At 51.4% G+C, this 15,324-nt stretch overlaps 1 protein-coding gene across 1 annotated transcript; it reads right to left on the reverse strand.

Annotated features, from left to right (window-relative positions):
- Nucleotides 1-1,343: 1,343 nt before the first annotated feature.
- Selenbp1 (selenium binding protein 1) lies at nt 1,344-11,725 on the reverse strand. The gene is made up of 12 exons (XM_052179842.1): nt 11,628-11,725; nt 8,620-8,676; nt 8,367-8,479; nt 7,995-8,180; nt 7,336-7,456; nt 5,825-6,007; nt 5,443-5,621; nt 3,244-3,322; nt 3,027-3,148; nt 2,185-2,277; nt 1,919-2,037; nt 1,344-1,706 (listed from the first exon to the last, which is right to left on the reverse strand). The coding sequence occupies exons 1-12, from the start codon at nt 11,629-11,631 to the stop codon at nt 1,544-1,546; spliced, it is 1,419 nt and encodes a 472-aa protein (XP_052035802.1). The 5' UTR covers nt 11,632-11,725; the 3' UTR covers nt 1,344-1,543.
- Between the last annotated feature and the right edge of the window lie 3,599 nt (nt 11,726-15,324).

The raw sequence follows: 15,324 nt of genomic DNA on the forward strand, positions 1-15,324 counted from the left end.
TGGCCCATCAGCTCTGCCCACTTTGGGTGTGTCTGTGTAGGGGTTTCCAGAGAGAGCAACTGGGGCGTGTCTACTGCATCGACTCATCTAGTGGGCAGAATAAAAAGGGCAAGTGAAGCCATCTGAGCGCCGCCTTTGCCCTTTCTCTGTTTCCAAATCTGCTGAGATAGAAGTGGCCAGCCTCCTGATCCCACATCTTCCCCACCAGTAAGCGCTGTGTGCGCTGATCCACAGGGCAAAACAAACCAGTCTGGAGTTGCTTCTTGTCAGGTATTTCATTATAGCAACAGGAAAGATAACAGAAACCCATGCTGGGAGTGGGGTCTCTGCTGTGCTTCCTGACCTCGTGGTATGCAGGCATGTGTGGTGTATTTAGAACTATTTTGTGAAGGAATGTGGAAGAATTTGGAGCTGTGAGCTAAGGAATGCTGTAAGCCTTGGAATGTTGTAAGCAGGGGTCAGTGGCGTGTGTGTGTGTGTGTGTGTGTGTGTGTGTGTGTGTGTGTGTGTGTCAGTGGTGGCTCAGAAGACTGGGATGCCAGTAGAAATGCAGGCAGTCGAGACTGTGCTTGTGAGATTTTGGAGGAGAACAAAGAGTCTGGGAAGTGGGTTAGAGGCCGTTCATATTCTCTAGCATAGGATCTGGCTGTGTTCAGCCCACCTCTCCAAAATCTGTGGCTGGATTCAAAAGTAATGGACTGAAAGATTAAGATGGCTGGATGTTTTAACAGGATGGTACACAAGGTATGTGAAATTATCATGTGATATTAGCATCTGTCTTTCTTAGAGACACCATGACCAAAGCAACTCTTATTTATATAAAGTAAAACACACAGTCGGGGCTGGCTTGCAGGTTCAGAGGTTCAGTCCATTATCAGCATAGCAGGAAGCATGGTAGCCTGCGGCAGACATGGTGCTGGAGGAGGAGCTGAGAGGTTTACATCTGGATTCAAAGGCAGCCAGGAGAAAACTCTTTCACACTGGGTAGAGCCTGAGTATAGGAGACCTCAAAGCTCACCTACACAAAGACACATTTCCTCCAAAACACACACACACACACACCACCACCACCACCACCACCACCACCACCACCATGTGCATATGCCAAAATAGTCTAAAACATTGATTGACTTGCTCACCCAGGTTTCCTGTGGCAATCCTCCCCCCATATCTTTTGGCTGTATATGGTCATAAACAGAAATGTTTGACATTATTGGCCTCATGTTAGAATCACTAACATACGCTAGTCACCATAACCTCCTGGAGTTCTCTTCAGGTCTTCTCTACACAAGAAACTGGCTGTGGCAGAGGACTCGACCCACTCCCCCTCCATGACAGGGATCTTGGAAAGGTTCAGTATTTTATTTCTTGGTGCTTCCAGGAGCTCACTTAAGAAAAGCACAGAGCACAAGCAGGGGCAGCGAGACGCTGCTCTACAGATCTCGCTGCTCTCAGCATGGCCTTGGAGAGTTGGGGCTGAGCGCAGAGTGAAGCCAGGCGCCTCAGGAGGCTCCGCATGTGGAGGGAGGGACTTTAGGGCCCTTCAGATCCAGATGTCAGAGCTGCAGTCACCGCCTGGGTAACGGAGCTCGTGAGCCAGTGCTGGCCCCAGGGGCTCCTTCCCAAAGTCCACCAGGAAATTGGGGTTCAACTTCAGCCCTCCATTTACTGTGTCCACATCGATTTGCAGCATCACAGAGCCTTCCCTGGAAGAGAAGAGGGTAAACTCGAGGCTGTGTGTAACCAATACTACACCTCAAGATTTTGTGAGTATAATTGGGTTTCTGGGGATGGGACATGGTCCATGGGCCATCTGAATGGTGGGGTACACATGGAGTTCCTGAGGAGTCTTTGGAAGGCCAAATGATACTTCTAGGAGAGGACAATTGGAGAGGTGTGCCCCCACACTGCTTCTCACCTAATAAGATCGGGGTAAAACTGCTTGTCCCAGGCACTGTACAGCGATGTAGTGACGTAAAGACGTTTCCCGTCTAAGCTGAGCTGGATCATCTGAGGGCCTCCGGGAATTCGTTTTCCCTTGGGGAAACAAGAGGTCAGACTCCAAGTAACTCCCGATTGCCTAAGCAACTGGTGCCCAGTTGGCATACTAGCTGGATCAGGAAGCATCCAACCAGATAGATAGTCTTTGAGCACGATTCTGAGGGAGCAGGGAGAAGTTCTCACCTTGACCACTAGGGGTTCCGGGGGACACGTTAACTCTCGGTCTTCCAGCACTTGTACAGAGCCTCCTTTAACAATGCTGCCCCCAAGGAAGATCTGGGGGCAGGGGGTATAGGGAAAGGGGGACAACGGTTACACATATACCGATAATATTTCTTATCAACCTCACTGAGCTTTAGAATCAGCAAGCCCCGCCCCACACTGGGCTGTCTGTGGGGCATTTTAGAGAGGTTTAATTAGGAGGGACGGTCCACCCGGACCATGAGTGGCACCGTCCCATGGACCAGGATTCTAGGCTGAACAAAAAGAAGACAAGTGACTGCCAGCACTCAACTGTGCCTCCTGCCAATGTAATGTGCCGGCTGCCTTACACTTTATCAGCGCGCCTTCCGACTGTGAGGGGCTCTCTCCTTCCCAAACCACGATAGGACAAACCTTCTCTTCCTTTGTTTTGGTCGAGCACTTAATCACAGGAACAAGAGTCACTCCTGTGGGTGAGGACCTTACAGAAGGGCTGTTTGCCTTATTAGACTCTCTTCCTCTGTGTGTGTGTGTTTTGTTTGAGAGAGCATCTCACCATGTAACTCTAGCTGACCTGAAATTCACTTCGTAGTCCAGGCTGGTCTTGCACTCACAGAGATCCACCTGTCTGTCCCGGGCTGGCCTTAAAGGCAAGCTCCTTCGTGGCCAGATAGCGTCAGACACAGCCCCGTGTTCAGCCAGGACCCTCTAGTCCTGGGCCTGGACCTTTGCCCACAGTTTTGCTTCCCCTTCTCCTCCCTTACCCCCCACCCTCTCAGCCCCCCTCCCCAGACCATGCCGAACTGTTTTGCTGGCGTGTCTACCTGCCCAGCGAGACGGGGCTTCTGTGGGTTGGAGATGTCGTACTGCCGCACGTCCCCGTGCAGCCAGTTGCTGAAGTAGAGGAAGCGGTCATCCAAGGACAGCAGGATGTCAGTGATGAGACCTAAGCAGTGGGGGGAGGGGCCGGAGGAGTCTGTCTGTCTTCCCTGGCCAGGAGCCACCCTGCAGTGTCCCGCCCCCGCCCCAGCGGGCACTCACCAGGCATTTCTGGGAGCATCCAGCCCTTCACTTTCTTGGAGGGCACCTGGATCACCTTCTCCACTGACCAAGTGCCTCCCTACGTCGGGGAAGGGAGAGAATGCATTATCAGGACTGGGGACAGGGAGGGACGCGCGCTCGGCCTTCTGGCTAGGGTCTCCTTCCCTGCAAGCCCTAAGACAAGGAGCCTGACTGCATCACCGGTCCTTGTCAGGCTGGCTAACAGGTGTTCACTGAAGGGCTCCAGCAGGTCAGAGCGTGGCAAACGCGGCACTGGCAGGTTTTGCCTTTTACCCTTCTTCTTGATAAAAAGTATTCAAAAGTTTAGTATTTACATTCCTAAAGCTAGTCACCAAGGTCTATTCGGTTATTTGGACACTTCCTCCTCCTGAGGTTGACCACAAAGGTCCACCTAATTAACATGCCCAATTAAAATTAACCAACTCACTGGGCGGTGGTGGCACATGCCTTTAATCCCAGCACTTGGGAGGCAGAGGCACACAGATTTCTGAGTTCGAGGCCAGCCTGCTCTACAGAGTGAGTTCCAGGAAAGCCAGGGCTACACAGAGAAACCCTGCCTCAAAAAACCAAAAATAATAATAAAAAATAATAATAAAATAAAATAGAATTAACCAACTCATCCTAACAAGGGGTTTTTCTTTTATCTTTATAAACTGCCATTTGCCCATGGGCTACATATGTCTCCTCTCTATCCAGAGGCAGTCCTTTGTCCCTTTCTCCCTCTTCCTGTCCCCCCTTCTCCCTCATCCTCCCCCATTCCCTCGGTCCCTTCCTCTGTCCCTTCCTCCTATTTTTTTTTTTTTTTTTTTTTTTGATCAGAGTTTTTCTGTGTAGCCTCAGCTGTCCTGGAACTGGATCTATGGACCAGGCTGGCCTGGTCTCTGCCTCTGGAGTGCTGGGATTAAAAGCTTTTCCCCCCAAGTCCTCTATCACCTGTCTTTGTCTCTTTGTCCTGCTCTTTGCCCCTATGGGACAAATAAATCTCTTTAGTGCTAAGAACTTGGTCTTGGTGTGTTTTGAGTCAGTTCAGTTCCTTTCATTCACTAAGTAGATTTTTTTTTTTTTCTTTTTGAGACAATCTTATGTAGCCCAAGCTGACCTTGGAAGCTTTGTAGCTGAGGCTGGCCTTGAACTCCTGGTCCTCCTGCCTCCACTTTCCAGGGACTGCGATCACAGTGCCATAGGTTTTGAATGAATTTATCAATATGGCCATTTAGATTTCAAGTGTTCCTACCAAAAGTCATGGTGAAATTTAATTACCATTGTGAGGAATTAAGAGATGGGACCTTAATTGTGGTTTTTATTTTTTATTTTTTGAACTTGCAATCCTCCTGCCTCCACCTCCTAAGTGCTAAGGTTACATTTTAACTGGATAGGTGGGACCTTTTTGTTTTATTTATTGTTTTTAACTTGATTTGCTTTTATTTTGTTTTATATACAAGAGTATTTTGCCTATGTGCATGTCTGTACACCACATGTCTTCCTGGTGCCTTCAGAGGCCAGAGGAGAACTCAGATGGCCTGGAACTGGAGTTACAGGCAGTTGTCAGCCACATGTGGATGCTGGGAATCGAGGCCAGGTCCTCCGGAAGAATGGCAAAGGCTGACTGCTGAGCCATCTCTTCAGTCTCTGTTTCATGAGGCATGGCCCACTATGTGGGCTTGGGTGGTCTGGAACTTGCTACGTAGACCAGGCTGGCCCCCACAAAGAATCACCTGCCTCTCTCTCCCAAGTGCTAGGATTAAATGCCACCACCTGGAGTAGTTGGGACCTTTAAGTAATTAAGTCAGCGCTCTCAGAAGATGAGACTGTTCATGGTTCTCTTGAAAATGAATGGATTAATAAAGCCAGGTTGTTACTTGCACAAGCTCTCCCACCCAGTGAAGTCCTTAGAGGCAGCAATGAGAGCTTTTACCAAATGCTATCTCAACCTTGGATGGCCTAGCCTCAGATCTCTATTGCTCATCCTGCTTATGACACTCAGTTGCTGAGCTATAGCACCAGAAGACAGAGTTAGGCAAAGTAGGATTAGCCTGACACAGATAGCAAGTAGCGTTGCTTCCTGGGGAAGCCTTCACTGGTGGGACCAAGAAACACGGACACTAAAGCCTGGGAGGAGGGCCTCATGAGACTCTTGTAGCTGAGGGCTGGGGCAGGGTGGAAGCTGGGGTCGGTTACCTCATTCTTGTAGAAGCGCTGGATGTTGGAGCTGAGGGCACAGCCTACAAAGCCCTGGGTGGCAGCTGGGTCGTGCAGGAAGCGGATCTCCAGGGGGATCAGCCCATCTTTCATTTGCAGAGTCTGGATAATCTCATGGCGCTGCCAGTCCCACACATATATGCGGCTCCCATACAGCCCTGAGCAGGGAGGAGATAGGGACCAAAGTTTGGGCTCAGGTCAGGGGGGGTATGGGCCCAGGCAGGGTGCCAACTAGGATAGAGATCTGGATGGGCTCAGAGGACTCCTGAGCAGGTCTGAGCAAGGCAAATGCAGATCTGCTGTAGGGTAGAGAGCAGGACTGTGGACCAAGGCCCCTGCGTGCCCTTAGGGGGGTTCTTACCAGCCTCCACGTGAGCGGGGTTGAAGCCATCTTTGAAGACATTGGGAGCTGCCCACTCAGTGCTGACCATGACATTGTGTCGAGGCTGGTACCAGAAGTCATAGCCCATTGGAGCTGCACCCCCAGGTTTCTCCCACGTCCCTTTCACCTCGAAGGTCTCCCCATCCAGCAGCACAAACCCCCCTGAGCAGGGAAGAAAGGGGCTTATGTAGAGGTGGTGGGCCGTTGCTCTTCCCCACGGGGGCTGACCAGATCCTTAAGGTCAGGCGCCGGGACATCCGCTTTAGAGATGGCAGGTGTGAGGGAGGCCCCTTACTCTGTACTGTCCTCCTAGCGACTTCATCCTTCTCTTAGAGCACGTGGGAAACGGACTCAGTCCCGTGAGTATCACTGCCCAGCCTATCCCAACCACTGTGGGTTTTTCTCAGAGTCTAAGCTTCGTTGGTCCATGAGAATCCCAAGCAGCTGCAGACAGAGCTGCGATTCCTTCCAGCCAGCTACCCTTCCTGCACTCAGTTTTTTCTTCCTTTCTCCCTCCCCCTCTTTTCTCTCTGCTCCCTCTTTCTTGAGACATGGTTTCTCCATGTAGCTGTCCTAGAACTCACTATGTAGACCAGGCTGGCCTTGAATTCACAGAGTTCTTCCTGCATCTGCCTCCCAAATGTTGAGACTAAATGTGTGCACCACTGTGTCCAGCTATATTAAAAACTAAAACAAACAAACAAATGAACCTAAACCCCACAACAACAACAAACAAAAAACACAAGAAAATCAAAACAAAACAATCCATAAGCCAAGAGCTGTGAGGGTTGTTAGTGAATTCCCAAAGGCCAGAGGTACTTCCTAGCTTCATGCGCATTCACATTCTTTTTTTTTTTTTTGGTTTTGGTTTTGGTTTTTTTCAAGACAGGGTTTCTCTGTATAGCCCTGGCTGTCCTGGAACTCACTCTGTAGACCAGGCTGGCCTCGAACTCAGAAATCCGCCTGCCTCTGCCTCCCAGAGTGCTGGGATTATAGGCATGTGCCACCACTGCCCAGAGTGCATTCACATTCTTGTGGCAGATTCCTGACTATACCTTTTAGCAAACTCAATAGTTACAGCTCATCGTGTGTGTGTGTGTTTTATTGTACTGATGGTTGAAACTGGGACTTCAATAATTCAGGCAAGAGCTCTATCACTGGGTTATAACTCCTGCCTTCTTCTATTTGTATTTTGAGACAAAGTCTTGCTAAGTTTCCCAGGCTGGTCTTGAACTTGTGATCTTTCCACTATGACCTAGAAAATAGCTGAACTCTTCTATCCTGCACGACCAGGCCCAGCTGAGGCTCATTACTGTGGTAATAACTGAACATCTGATGTCCCTTGCTGACATGTTAGATGCTGGGTAGGACTCAGCCAGTCAGTTCTCCCTGGTTTCTCACTTTACTGCTCCCCAGGCTTTGGCTGTGCTTCCCACAGAGGGTTGCCGCCCACATTTCTCAGCTGCTGAGTCCGCAGTGCCAGCAGGTACCTTTGGCATTACCCTGGGGATCCCCCAGGGAGCTGATCATCACCTCTCCGCTGGCCAGGCAGTGGCTGGTGTGTAGATTGCCCAGGTTGCACTTGGCATAGATTTCACTGGGTTCAATGACCTGGAGAAGGTGAGGATTAGGGTCAGAACTTTACAGAGCCTGGAGGCTCCACTACCTGCTCTCATTTTCCTTGAGGGAAGGCAGCACAGGTGATCGATCTGGTAACTTGAAGACCAGCAAGAGAGAGGCAGAGAAGTCACCAGTGAGTCCTCAGTCGGGGAGCATTGACCTTCCCTCCTCCCTCTTGAAGGCACTCCCGTCTCCTGGGGCTCCTCCCAGGCCACTGTTAGCTCTGCACCCTTAGCAGCCAGCTGTGAGCATCTGCTGCAGAGGATGGATCTCCCATGGCGTGTTGAGAGGAAGCCCTGAGCTAGCTGGGTGGGGGAAGATGGCTCTGACACCCTGCTCAAAGAAGAAACCTCCTCTTCTGGGGTCTCAACCCATGCTTGATGGTGCCAGCTCAGCACACCTAGGTAACCTCCGAAGTGTACCCTTCCTCCCTGCCGCCGAGCCAGACCCCGTGCCAAATCTGGAGACAGCTCGTCTAGGGGTTGTCAGGCCAGCAGGTTCACTAGGGTCACATGGACAGAGGACATGCCTTGTGCAATTTCGGGGCACGGGGCTCAGAGCCCACGTCCACCACGTAGACGCGGGAGGAGATGAGACTGGGCAGCATCAGCTTATCGCGCGATTTCGTGCTGTCCCCAAAGCAGCTGCTGCAGGTGTTCCAGCCTGAGTGGTGCAGCTCGTCCTTCAGGTAGGGCATGGGCAGCCTGTGGATGACCTAGGATACAGAGGGACAGGAAGTGCTGCTCGCCTGGCCCAGGCCTCTGCAGGCATCGCAGCACAGGCAGGGCTGCAGGTCAGCACCCTGGGCAATGAATGCATTGCTGTGAGGACAGAGGGTGGAGGCCGGGAAGCGGGCTATGGTGAGAGTCTCAGGGGAGCTAGTGACCATGCTCCACCTCACCTGGCTATACTGGGGAGACTTGGGGTCAACATCCACAGTGGCCAAATAATCCGGGGCTTCGATGCCTGTGTTTCGGTAAATGCAGGGCAAGTAGACAATCTCCTCTCTGGGTCCTGGGAAGTAGAAAGCAGGTTGTGGTAATGCACTGGGCAGAAGCAGCTCAGGGAGGTTCAGAGGGCTAAGGCTAGATCTGCAGTCCCCCAACCCTACCAAGGGTCTGCAGAGGGATGCCTGCCCTCAGATGCGTAATTACCTTTCATGGCCTCCAGAGGGGTGGAGTAACCTGGACCACACTTTGTGCATTTTGTAGCTGTAGAAATAATAAGAACATGTTGCCTGGGGCCTGCTTTGGAGTGTGACTTCTCCCTTTCTGCAGCCTGTGACACATCTGGTAGGCAAGGCAGACTCACTGCTGCCCCAGGTCCCTTATTCCAGCCCTATCACTTTGGCCCAGTATCCCCAACCCATCCCCCACCCCAGTCCCCCATCTCTGATGAGGGTGAGGTGGGAGAGTGGGGCCCACATGACCTGGAAGTGGCCTGGAGGAGGTGAGACAGAGACTGTGTCCTATGTGGTCACGACATTGACTTCGATTCCCGCCGTAGCATACCTGACCGATCATAGGAACTTGGGCAAATTATATAACTCAGTTTCCAGTTCATATGTGAATAAGAGACAGTGAAAATATCATATGGGGATGGGCATGCAGCGCGGCCGTAGGGAGGCAGAAGAAGGAGGAGTATGAGTTCAAGACTAGCCTTGCTGCATAGCAAAAGCTGATTCGGGGCTCATGCTTTTAATGCTTTTAATCCCAGGAAGCAGAGGCAGGTGGATTTCAGCAAGTTCAAAGCCAGCCTGGTCTACATAGTTTTGGGACAGTCAGGGTTACATAGAAAGACCCTATCTCAAAAAACCCAAACCAAACCAAAATAAAAGCAAAGCTGAGTTGGGGAGGCTCAGCAATTCAAGCCCAGCATCTCCTCCATGATGCTCACAACAGAGGTCAGCTCCGGGGGCTCAGAGGCCTCTGACCTCTGAGGGCAGTGTCACTCACCAGCGCATGCTCTCTCTCTCTCTCTCTCTCTCTCTCTCTCTCTCTCTCTCTCTCACACACACACACACACACACACACACACAAACAAACCAAACTAAATCTTAAAAACAACCAACCAAACAACCGAGGGAAGCAGTTCAATGGTAGAGCACTTGCCAAGCATCGAAAGGTTTTTAGTTCAACATTATAAAACAAAATCCTGGAGAGGCCTTTGTGAGACCTAAACCAGGCGGCAGCTTTCTGGGGTCTGTTCTGAGGTGCAACCCTCGAGAATGGTACCGGGTACATCTTCCACCAAATTCATCCAGGGCAGGGCCCAGGGGCTTCCTCTACCCAGCTGGGGTCGTGAGCCAGGCTGCTGGTCACACCCAGGATTACACAACCAATCCAAAGCCAGGGAATGTGTGTGTTTGGTCAAGACTGATACCAGCTGTGTGTCCTTTCCTCCCGACCACAGCTGTAGGGAGAGGCCCTTCCGGACCCTACAGTCTGACAAGACAGTTGCCAAGATTCCAGCTTTTTGAGGGTGGGCCAGACAGTGGAGGAGTTGGACAGGGGCTCACGTAGGAGGAAAGAAATTCTGAAGCGGAGCTCATAGGACTGGGCTCTGCCTCCTGCCCTGACCCAGGTCCACAAGCAGGCTGGAGAGGGGTCAGAGACATGGCTCAGGTTAAGAGCAATGGCTGCTCTTATGAAGAACCCGGATTCGATTCACAGCATCCACATGGTGGCTAAGAACTGCAACTCCAGTTCCAGGAGATCCAACACCCTCTTTGGCCTCCTCATGAATAAAGTGACATATATGATGCACATAAATGCAAGCAAAACACCTATGTAAATAAAATCAAGTAAAAATGTAAGAAAAAAGTAAGAAAGCCGTGAAGTCCAGAGCAGCCTCTTCTGCTCCCCGAGAGAGCCCCATCTAGAAGGTGTAGGAAGCAGGGAAGAAGGAACAGCATTGTAGAGTTGGGGAACTCGGCTTCACTGGAACTCACCATGTAGCTCAGGTTGGCCTCCAACTCACCAAGATCCGTCTGCCTCAGCCTCCTTAGCACTGAGGTGACAGGCATGAGGCGCCACACACTGACTTAAAGGGGTGAAATGCTTCAAGCCCAGCACTCGTGAGAAAGAGGCCAGAGGATCTCTGTCCGTCTGATCTACACAGTGAGTTCCAGACCAGCCAGAGCTACATAGTGAGGCCCTGTCTCAGCAACCAACCAACCACGAATAAACAACCCCAACAACAACAACAACAACAGCTGTTCTAGGGCTCAAGAGACAGCTCAGGGGTTAAGAGCACTTGTTCATTTCTCAACCCCCATGGATCTCAGAGCTGCCTGGCACCTTCTGGCCCCAGTTGGCACTAGACATGCATGTGCTACACATGCACTTACAGACAGGCATTCATAAAATAAAACCATCTTTAAGAAGAGGAGAGAAGTGGAGGAGGTTTGTCCCACTACCCTGGCCTGATCCAGGCTGCTAGGTCGCCTGGGGCACCATCTTTCTCTGTGTGGCATCCTCCAGTCTTAAGCATTTTCAGCAAGGTCTATGACATTTTGAGTTTGGGGAACCCAGGCAAAGTTCAAGTGGCTTTTCTGTGCCAGGCCGGCCACTGGTCTTTCTATTAGCCAGCTCCAAGGGGAGCAGGACCTCCACATTCCTTCCCAAACCCAGGCTCTCAGCCTCAAACCCAGGAGCTCTCAGACAAAAGGATAAGAGGGCTGTGGGCCTTGGGAGGGGCACAGAAACAGGTCCTCTGTGGGCTAGAATGGCTGCCCCAGATTTTGCCAGTTGACTCATGATATGAAGCAGCTTGAGAGATGGAGGCTGTGATGGCTGGTTTTTTGTAACACCAACCTTCTAATCTGTTGACCCAGTGCTAAAACTGGAATCATCTATTTACTAGAGTGACAACTGTCCTGCCCCTGCCCCTGCCCCACCCCTGCCCCTGCCCAGGCTGGGTAGGATTCACAGACCACCATTTCTGACAGTCCCTTTCTGTTCCTTAGAACTTAGGCTAGGCTGAAAAATAGTGTGCATGAAGCCTTCCCTTGAGCTCTTTGCGCATGCCTGCAGGGTAGGGACAAGAGTCCAACTCTCTCTTCACTGCCCTCCCCACAGTTTCAGTTCATTTACTGGAAGGAGGAGGGAGGACCCTCCAAAGTACGGGTGGCCTACACATGATTTGGGACCCCTTTCCTTACCCATGCTGCTGGCTGACACTCTGGTCCTGCAGGATTTGCCAGGAATGGGCAGAGGCTCAGCAGAGACCAGTGCTGGTAGTGAAAGCCGACTGCACAGGCAGGGGGCAAAGGGAGGGAATTTATGCAACCAATTGGGAGAGAGGTGGAGCAAGGGGAGGGAGGGACCCGGCTGCCTTCCAGGGTAAACTATACAGGGCAGCTGGCCAGAGGGCAACTAGCCAGCATGCGTCAAGTACCCTGGCTCAAATTACTGTGTGTGTTTGTGTGTTTGTGTGTGTGTGTGTGTGTGTGCACACGCGAGAGCGCGCATATATACACATGCAAATCTATCTGTGCCATTAGTGGGTACCTAGGTCTGTATTAAGTTTGTGTGCCTGTGTAGCATTCTCCTGCGGTTCCTATGCACATGCCTTTATGTTTGTGTGTGCACAGGTGTGAATTTGTATGTGCTTCCGTCTAGGTGTGTATATGCTTGTGTGTGTCCATGTGAGCAGGAACCGTGTGAGAGGAGTGTTTGTCTGTATGCATTCCATGTGCCTGTGCCTTCAGATGCTTGTCCGTGTGTTTGGCCATGTCCGTGGGCATTTCAGGGCACCCAGGACTGTGGACCTGTCTGTTCCTACTACTGCATTGAACGCCAGTTTTCTCGGAAGATTGTCCTCCTCTTCTGGGCATTCATGCTCCAAAAGACAGTTCTGATCACCCAGACCCCTCCCCCATGCCTTCCTCAGCAGCTGCCCCACAGCACCGAGGCTGAGGGTGAGCCTAGGTTCTGCTTTTCCCAGAACCACTCATGAGCTTTGAAGTGGGAGAAAGTCTAGTGCTTGCTGTTACTGCCGCTTACCCTCGTAAACCCCAGGAGGTGAGAGTGAGCTACCTGCCCCCTCAGAGCAGAGTCTGCTGCCCCGGAAGGGCTGTATGCAGGGTCAGAGAGGGGGCCAACAGGTGCTACTGTCCCCAAGTGGGCCGTGACAGAAAATGTTCAGGGTCACTGCCTGTCTTGGGGTGGGCCCTCTAGCTTCAGGAGTCAGCGTCTGTTCAGGTTATCAAGCCTGTGGCTGCAACATGCAAGGGCAAACCACTGCTTGTTGAAGAACTCTTTCTTGTTTTCTTTTTTCTTTTTCTTTTTCTTTCTTTCTTTCTTTCTTTCTTTTTTTTTTTTTTTTGGTTTTTTGGCTTTTTGGATTCGTTGTTTTTGGGGTTTTTTTTTGTTTTTTGTTTTTTTTTTTTGAGACAGGGTTTCTCTGTGTAGCCCTGGCTGTCCTGGAACTCACTCTGTAGACCAGGCTGGCCTCGAACTCAGAAATCCGCCTGCCTCTGCCTCCCAGAGTGCTGGGATTACAGGCGTGCACCACCACTGCCCGGCTCTTGTTTTCAATAATTGTTTTATTCACTTTGCATCCAGATTGCAGCCCCCTCCCCCTCCTCTCCACCCAGTCCTGCCCTTATAAATCCCTCTCCCTATTAGTCCCTTCCCTTCTCCTCAGAGAAGGGGAAGCCCTCCCTTGGGTACCACCCCACCCTGGGACATCTAGTCCCCAACAGGATTAGACATGTCCTCTCCCACCGAGGCCCATTAACAGGGCTCCTCAGAGCTGGGTTAAGGCCTGCCCCTGTTAACCCCGTGTAGAGTTGCCCTTCACCTAGGAAAGCCTATGTTTGAAGGTCTCAGCCATGGGGCAAGGGCTGCCACTGTCCTCAGTACGAGCTGCTTGCCCAGGGAATCCAACAGTCTGTAGACATGACTTTCATCTTAGATAAAAGTTCTGAGGTGAGGCTTTCATTGAAGAGGGAATGGGTAATGTGGGCTCAAGTTCACCACTAGAATGGCTCTGGGGACAGTTATGAGTGAGAGGAGGCAGGCCTCCGTTGGCAGGGCTGGAGCTCTCACACGATGCATTGTGAACCACCCTTTACTTCTGAAGGAAGAAGCTAGGGTCCAGCAGAAAGACCTGAGAGGAGTTTCTCTGGATTAACTTATCCTGTGTAGGTGTCAGATGTCAATGCAACTCATGGACAGGGAGAACGGAAGGGGTTAGGTGGGGTGCAAAACAGGGCTAGTGCCCTGGCCGCCGTCCTTCAGGATCCTGTCAGCAAGGTCACTTCCCTGTCATAAAGTTCCCCTAGCTGGGTGTGGTGACACACACCTGTAATCTCAACCTGGAGTCACAGGCCAGCTTGGTCTACTTAGTAAATGCCAGGCTAGACCTTCTGTGGGTTCCAGGCATAAGCTTCCAAACCTGGATTTTCCAAAAGTTCATTTATAACCATTTAAGTGGGGGCTGGAGATATATATAGCTCAGTATTTAAGAGTGTTTGCTGCTCTGGCAGAAGACATAGGCTCAGTTCCCAGTACCCAGCACTGCGAGGTTCACAAGCAATGCAAATTCCAGGAAGTCTAATGCCCTCCTCTGGCCTCTATAGGCACATGGTGCACATCTATACATTCAGACGCACACACATACACAGGAAGTAAATAAATAGTTTTAAATGATTTAAGGGAGCCAGGCGGTGGTGGCTCACGCCTGTAATCCCAGCACTCTGGGAGGCAAAGGCAGGCGGATTTCTGAGTTCAAAGCCAGCCTGGTCTACAGAGTGAGCTCCAGGACAGCCAGGGCTACACAGAGAAACCCTGTCTCGAAAAACCAACCAACTAACTAACTAACTAACTAACTAACTAAATCCGAGCGAGACAAAAAGGGAGTTTGTCTGTCCTTGAGTCTGTTTTGACATCCAGCTCACTCCTGGCCCTGCACTCTGACCTGGCTGGTCTCGGCAGCGTCTCCGAAGCAGCCTTAACTTCTGTCTGTGGTTTTCTCACTGACTTTTCTTGCTTCAGAGCTAATGAAGCTGTTTTAGGGAGAAGTTGTCCCAGTTCAGTCAAGGGAGATGCTGTCCAGGGAGAGAAGCCAGCTGCTAACAGAACAAGGCCAGGGCCTTGGGCTTCCAGAGCCTGGTGGAAGGACCTCTTCTCACTCCAGCAGCAGCTGCTGCAGGTCCTCCTCAGGAGCCGAAGGGAGCACTCCCCAATCTAGCTTGCCCTTCTCTAGCCAGAAGCCAACCAGACCGATGTGGTATCCACAGCTGTGGTGGTAGCTAGGAAGTACCCGAGCTAACCCTGCGCCAGTACCCCACCCACAGCACCAGGCTTGGAGGGCCAGGGGGCGGGGCTGCCTTTGTGGCTGTTGTTTGTAAATCCAGGCCATGGCCATGGAGGAGGCACAGGGTGTGGCCGCTAGTTAATATTGCTCGTGAGCTGTGGGCTCCGATAACAGAAGTGGAGGTCCTGACATGGAGCATGCCACAGGAAGTCAGGCTGCTTCCGGTGCACCCCTTCTCCTTGGGCCCATTAAACAGGTTTCAAGACCTCTGCTGGGTGAGATGGGAGCGTGGCGAAAAAAAATAAATAAAACCCAGAGACGAGAAGGGAGGGAGATGCTGAAGCCGACCCCAAAATAACTTAAAATGGAAAGAGAAAAGGGACGGTGCCTGGCGGGCGGTTCAAGCCTGCAGTTCTGCGTCGCTGGACGCTACCATAAGAGATCAGAGTCGCAGAGCCTCAAGGCTGGTCTTGGTCGTCATCTTGACTACAGCTGGAATGAACTAAAACCCGAAAATGGACGCGCACACCTGTGAGGGATTTCGTGTGTGTGTGTGTGTGTGTGTGTGTGTGTGTGTGTGTGCATGATTTGAAGCA

The sequence above is a fragment of the Apodemus sylvaticus genome, chromosome 4 (genome assembly GCF_947179515.1).
Source record: "Apodemus sylvaticus chromosome 4, mApoSyl1.1, whole genome shotgun sequence".
Classification (NCBI taxonomy): Eukaryota; Metazoa; Chordata; class Mammalia; order Rodentia; family Muridae; genus Apodemus; species Apodemus sylvaticus.

Excerpts from the sequence above, each read along its gene's own strand:
- Selenbp1 (XM_052179842.1), bottom strand. Across the intron at positions 5,622-5,824 it reads CCCCGCTCACGTGGAGGCTG|GGCTGTATGGGAGCCGCATA; the intron begins GTAAGAACCCCC and ends CTCCCTGCTCAG. Across the intron at positions 2,278-3,026 it reads AGCCCCGTCTCGCTGGGCAG|ATCTTCCTTGGGGGCAGCAT; the intron begins GTAGACACGCCA and ends CCCTGCCCCCAG.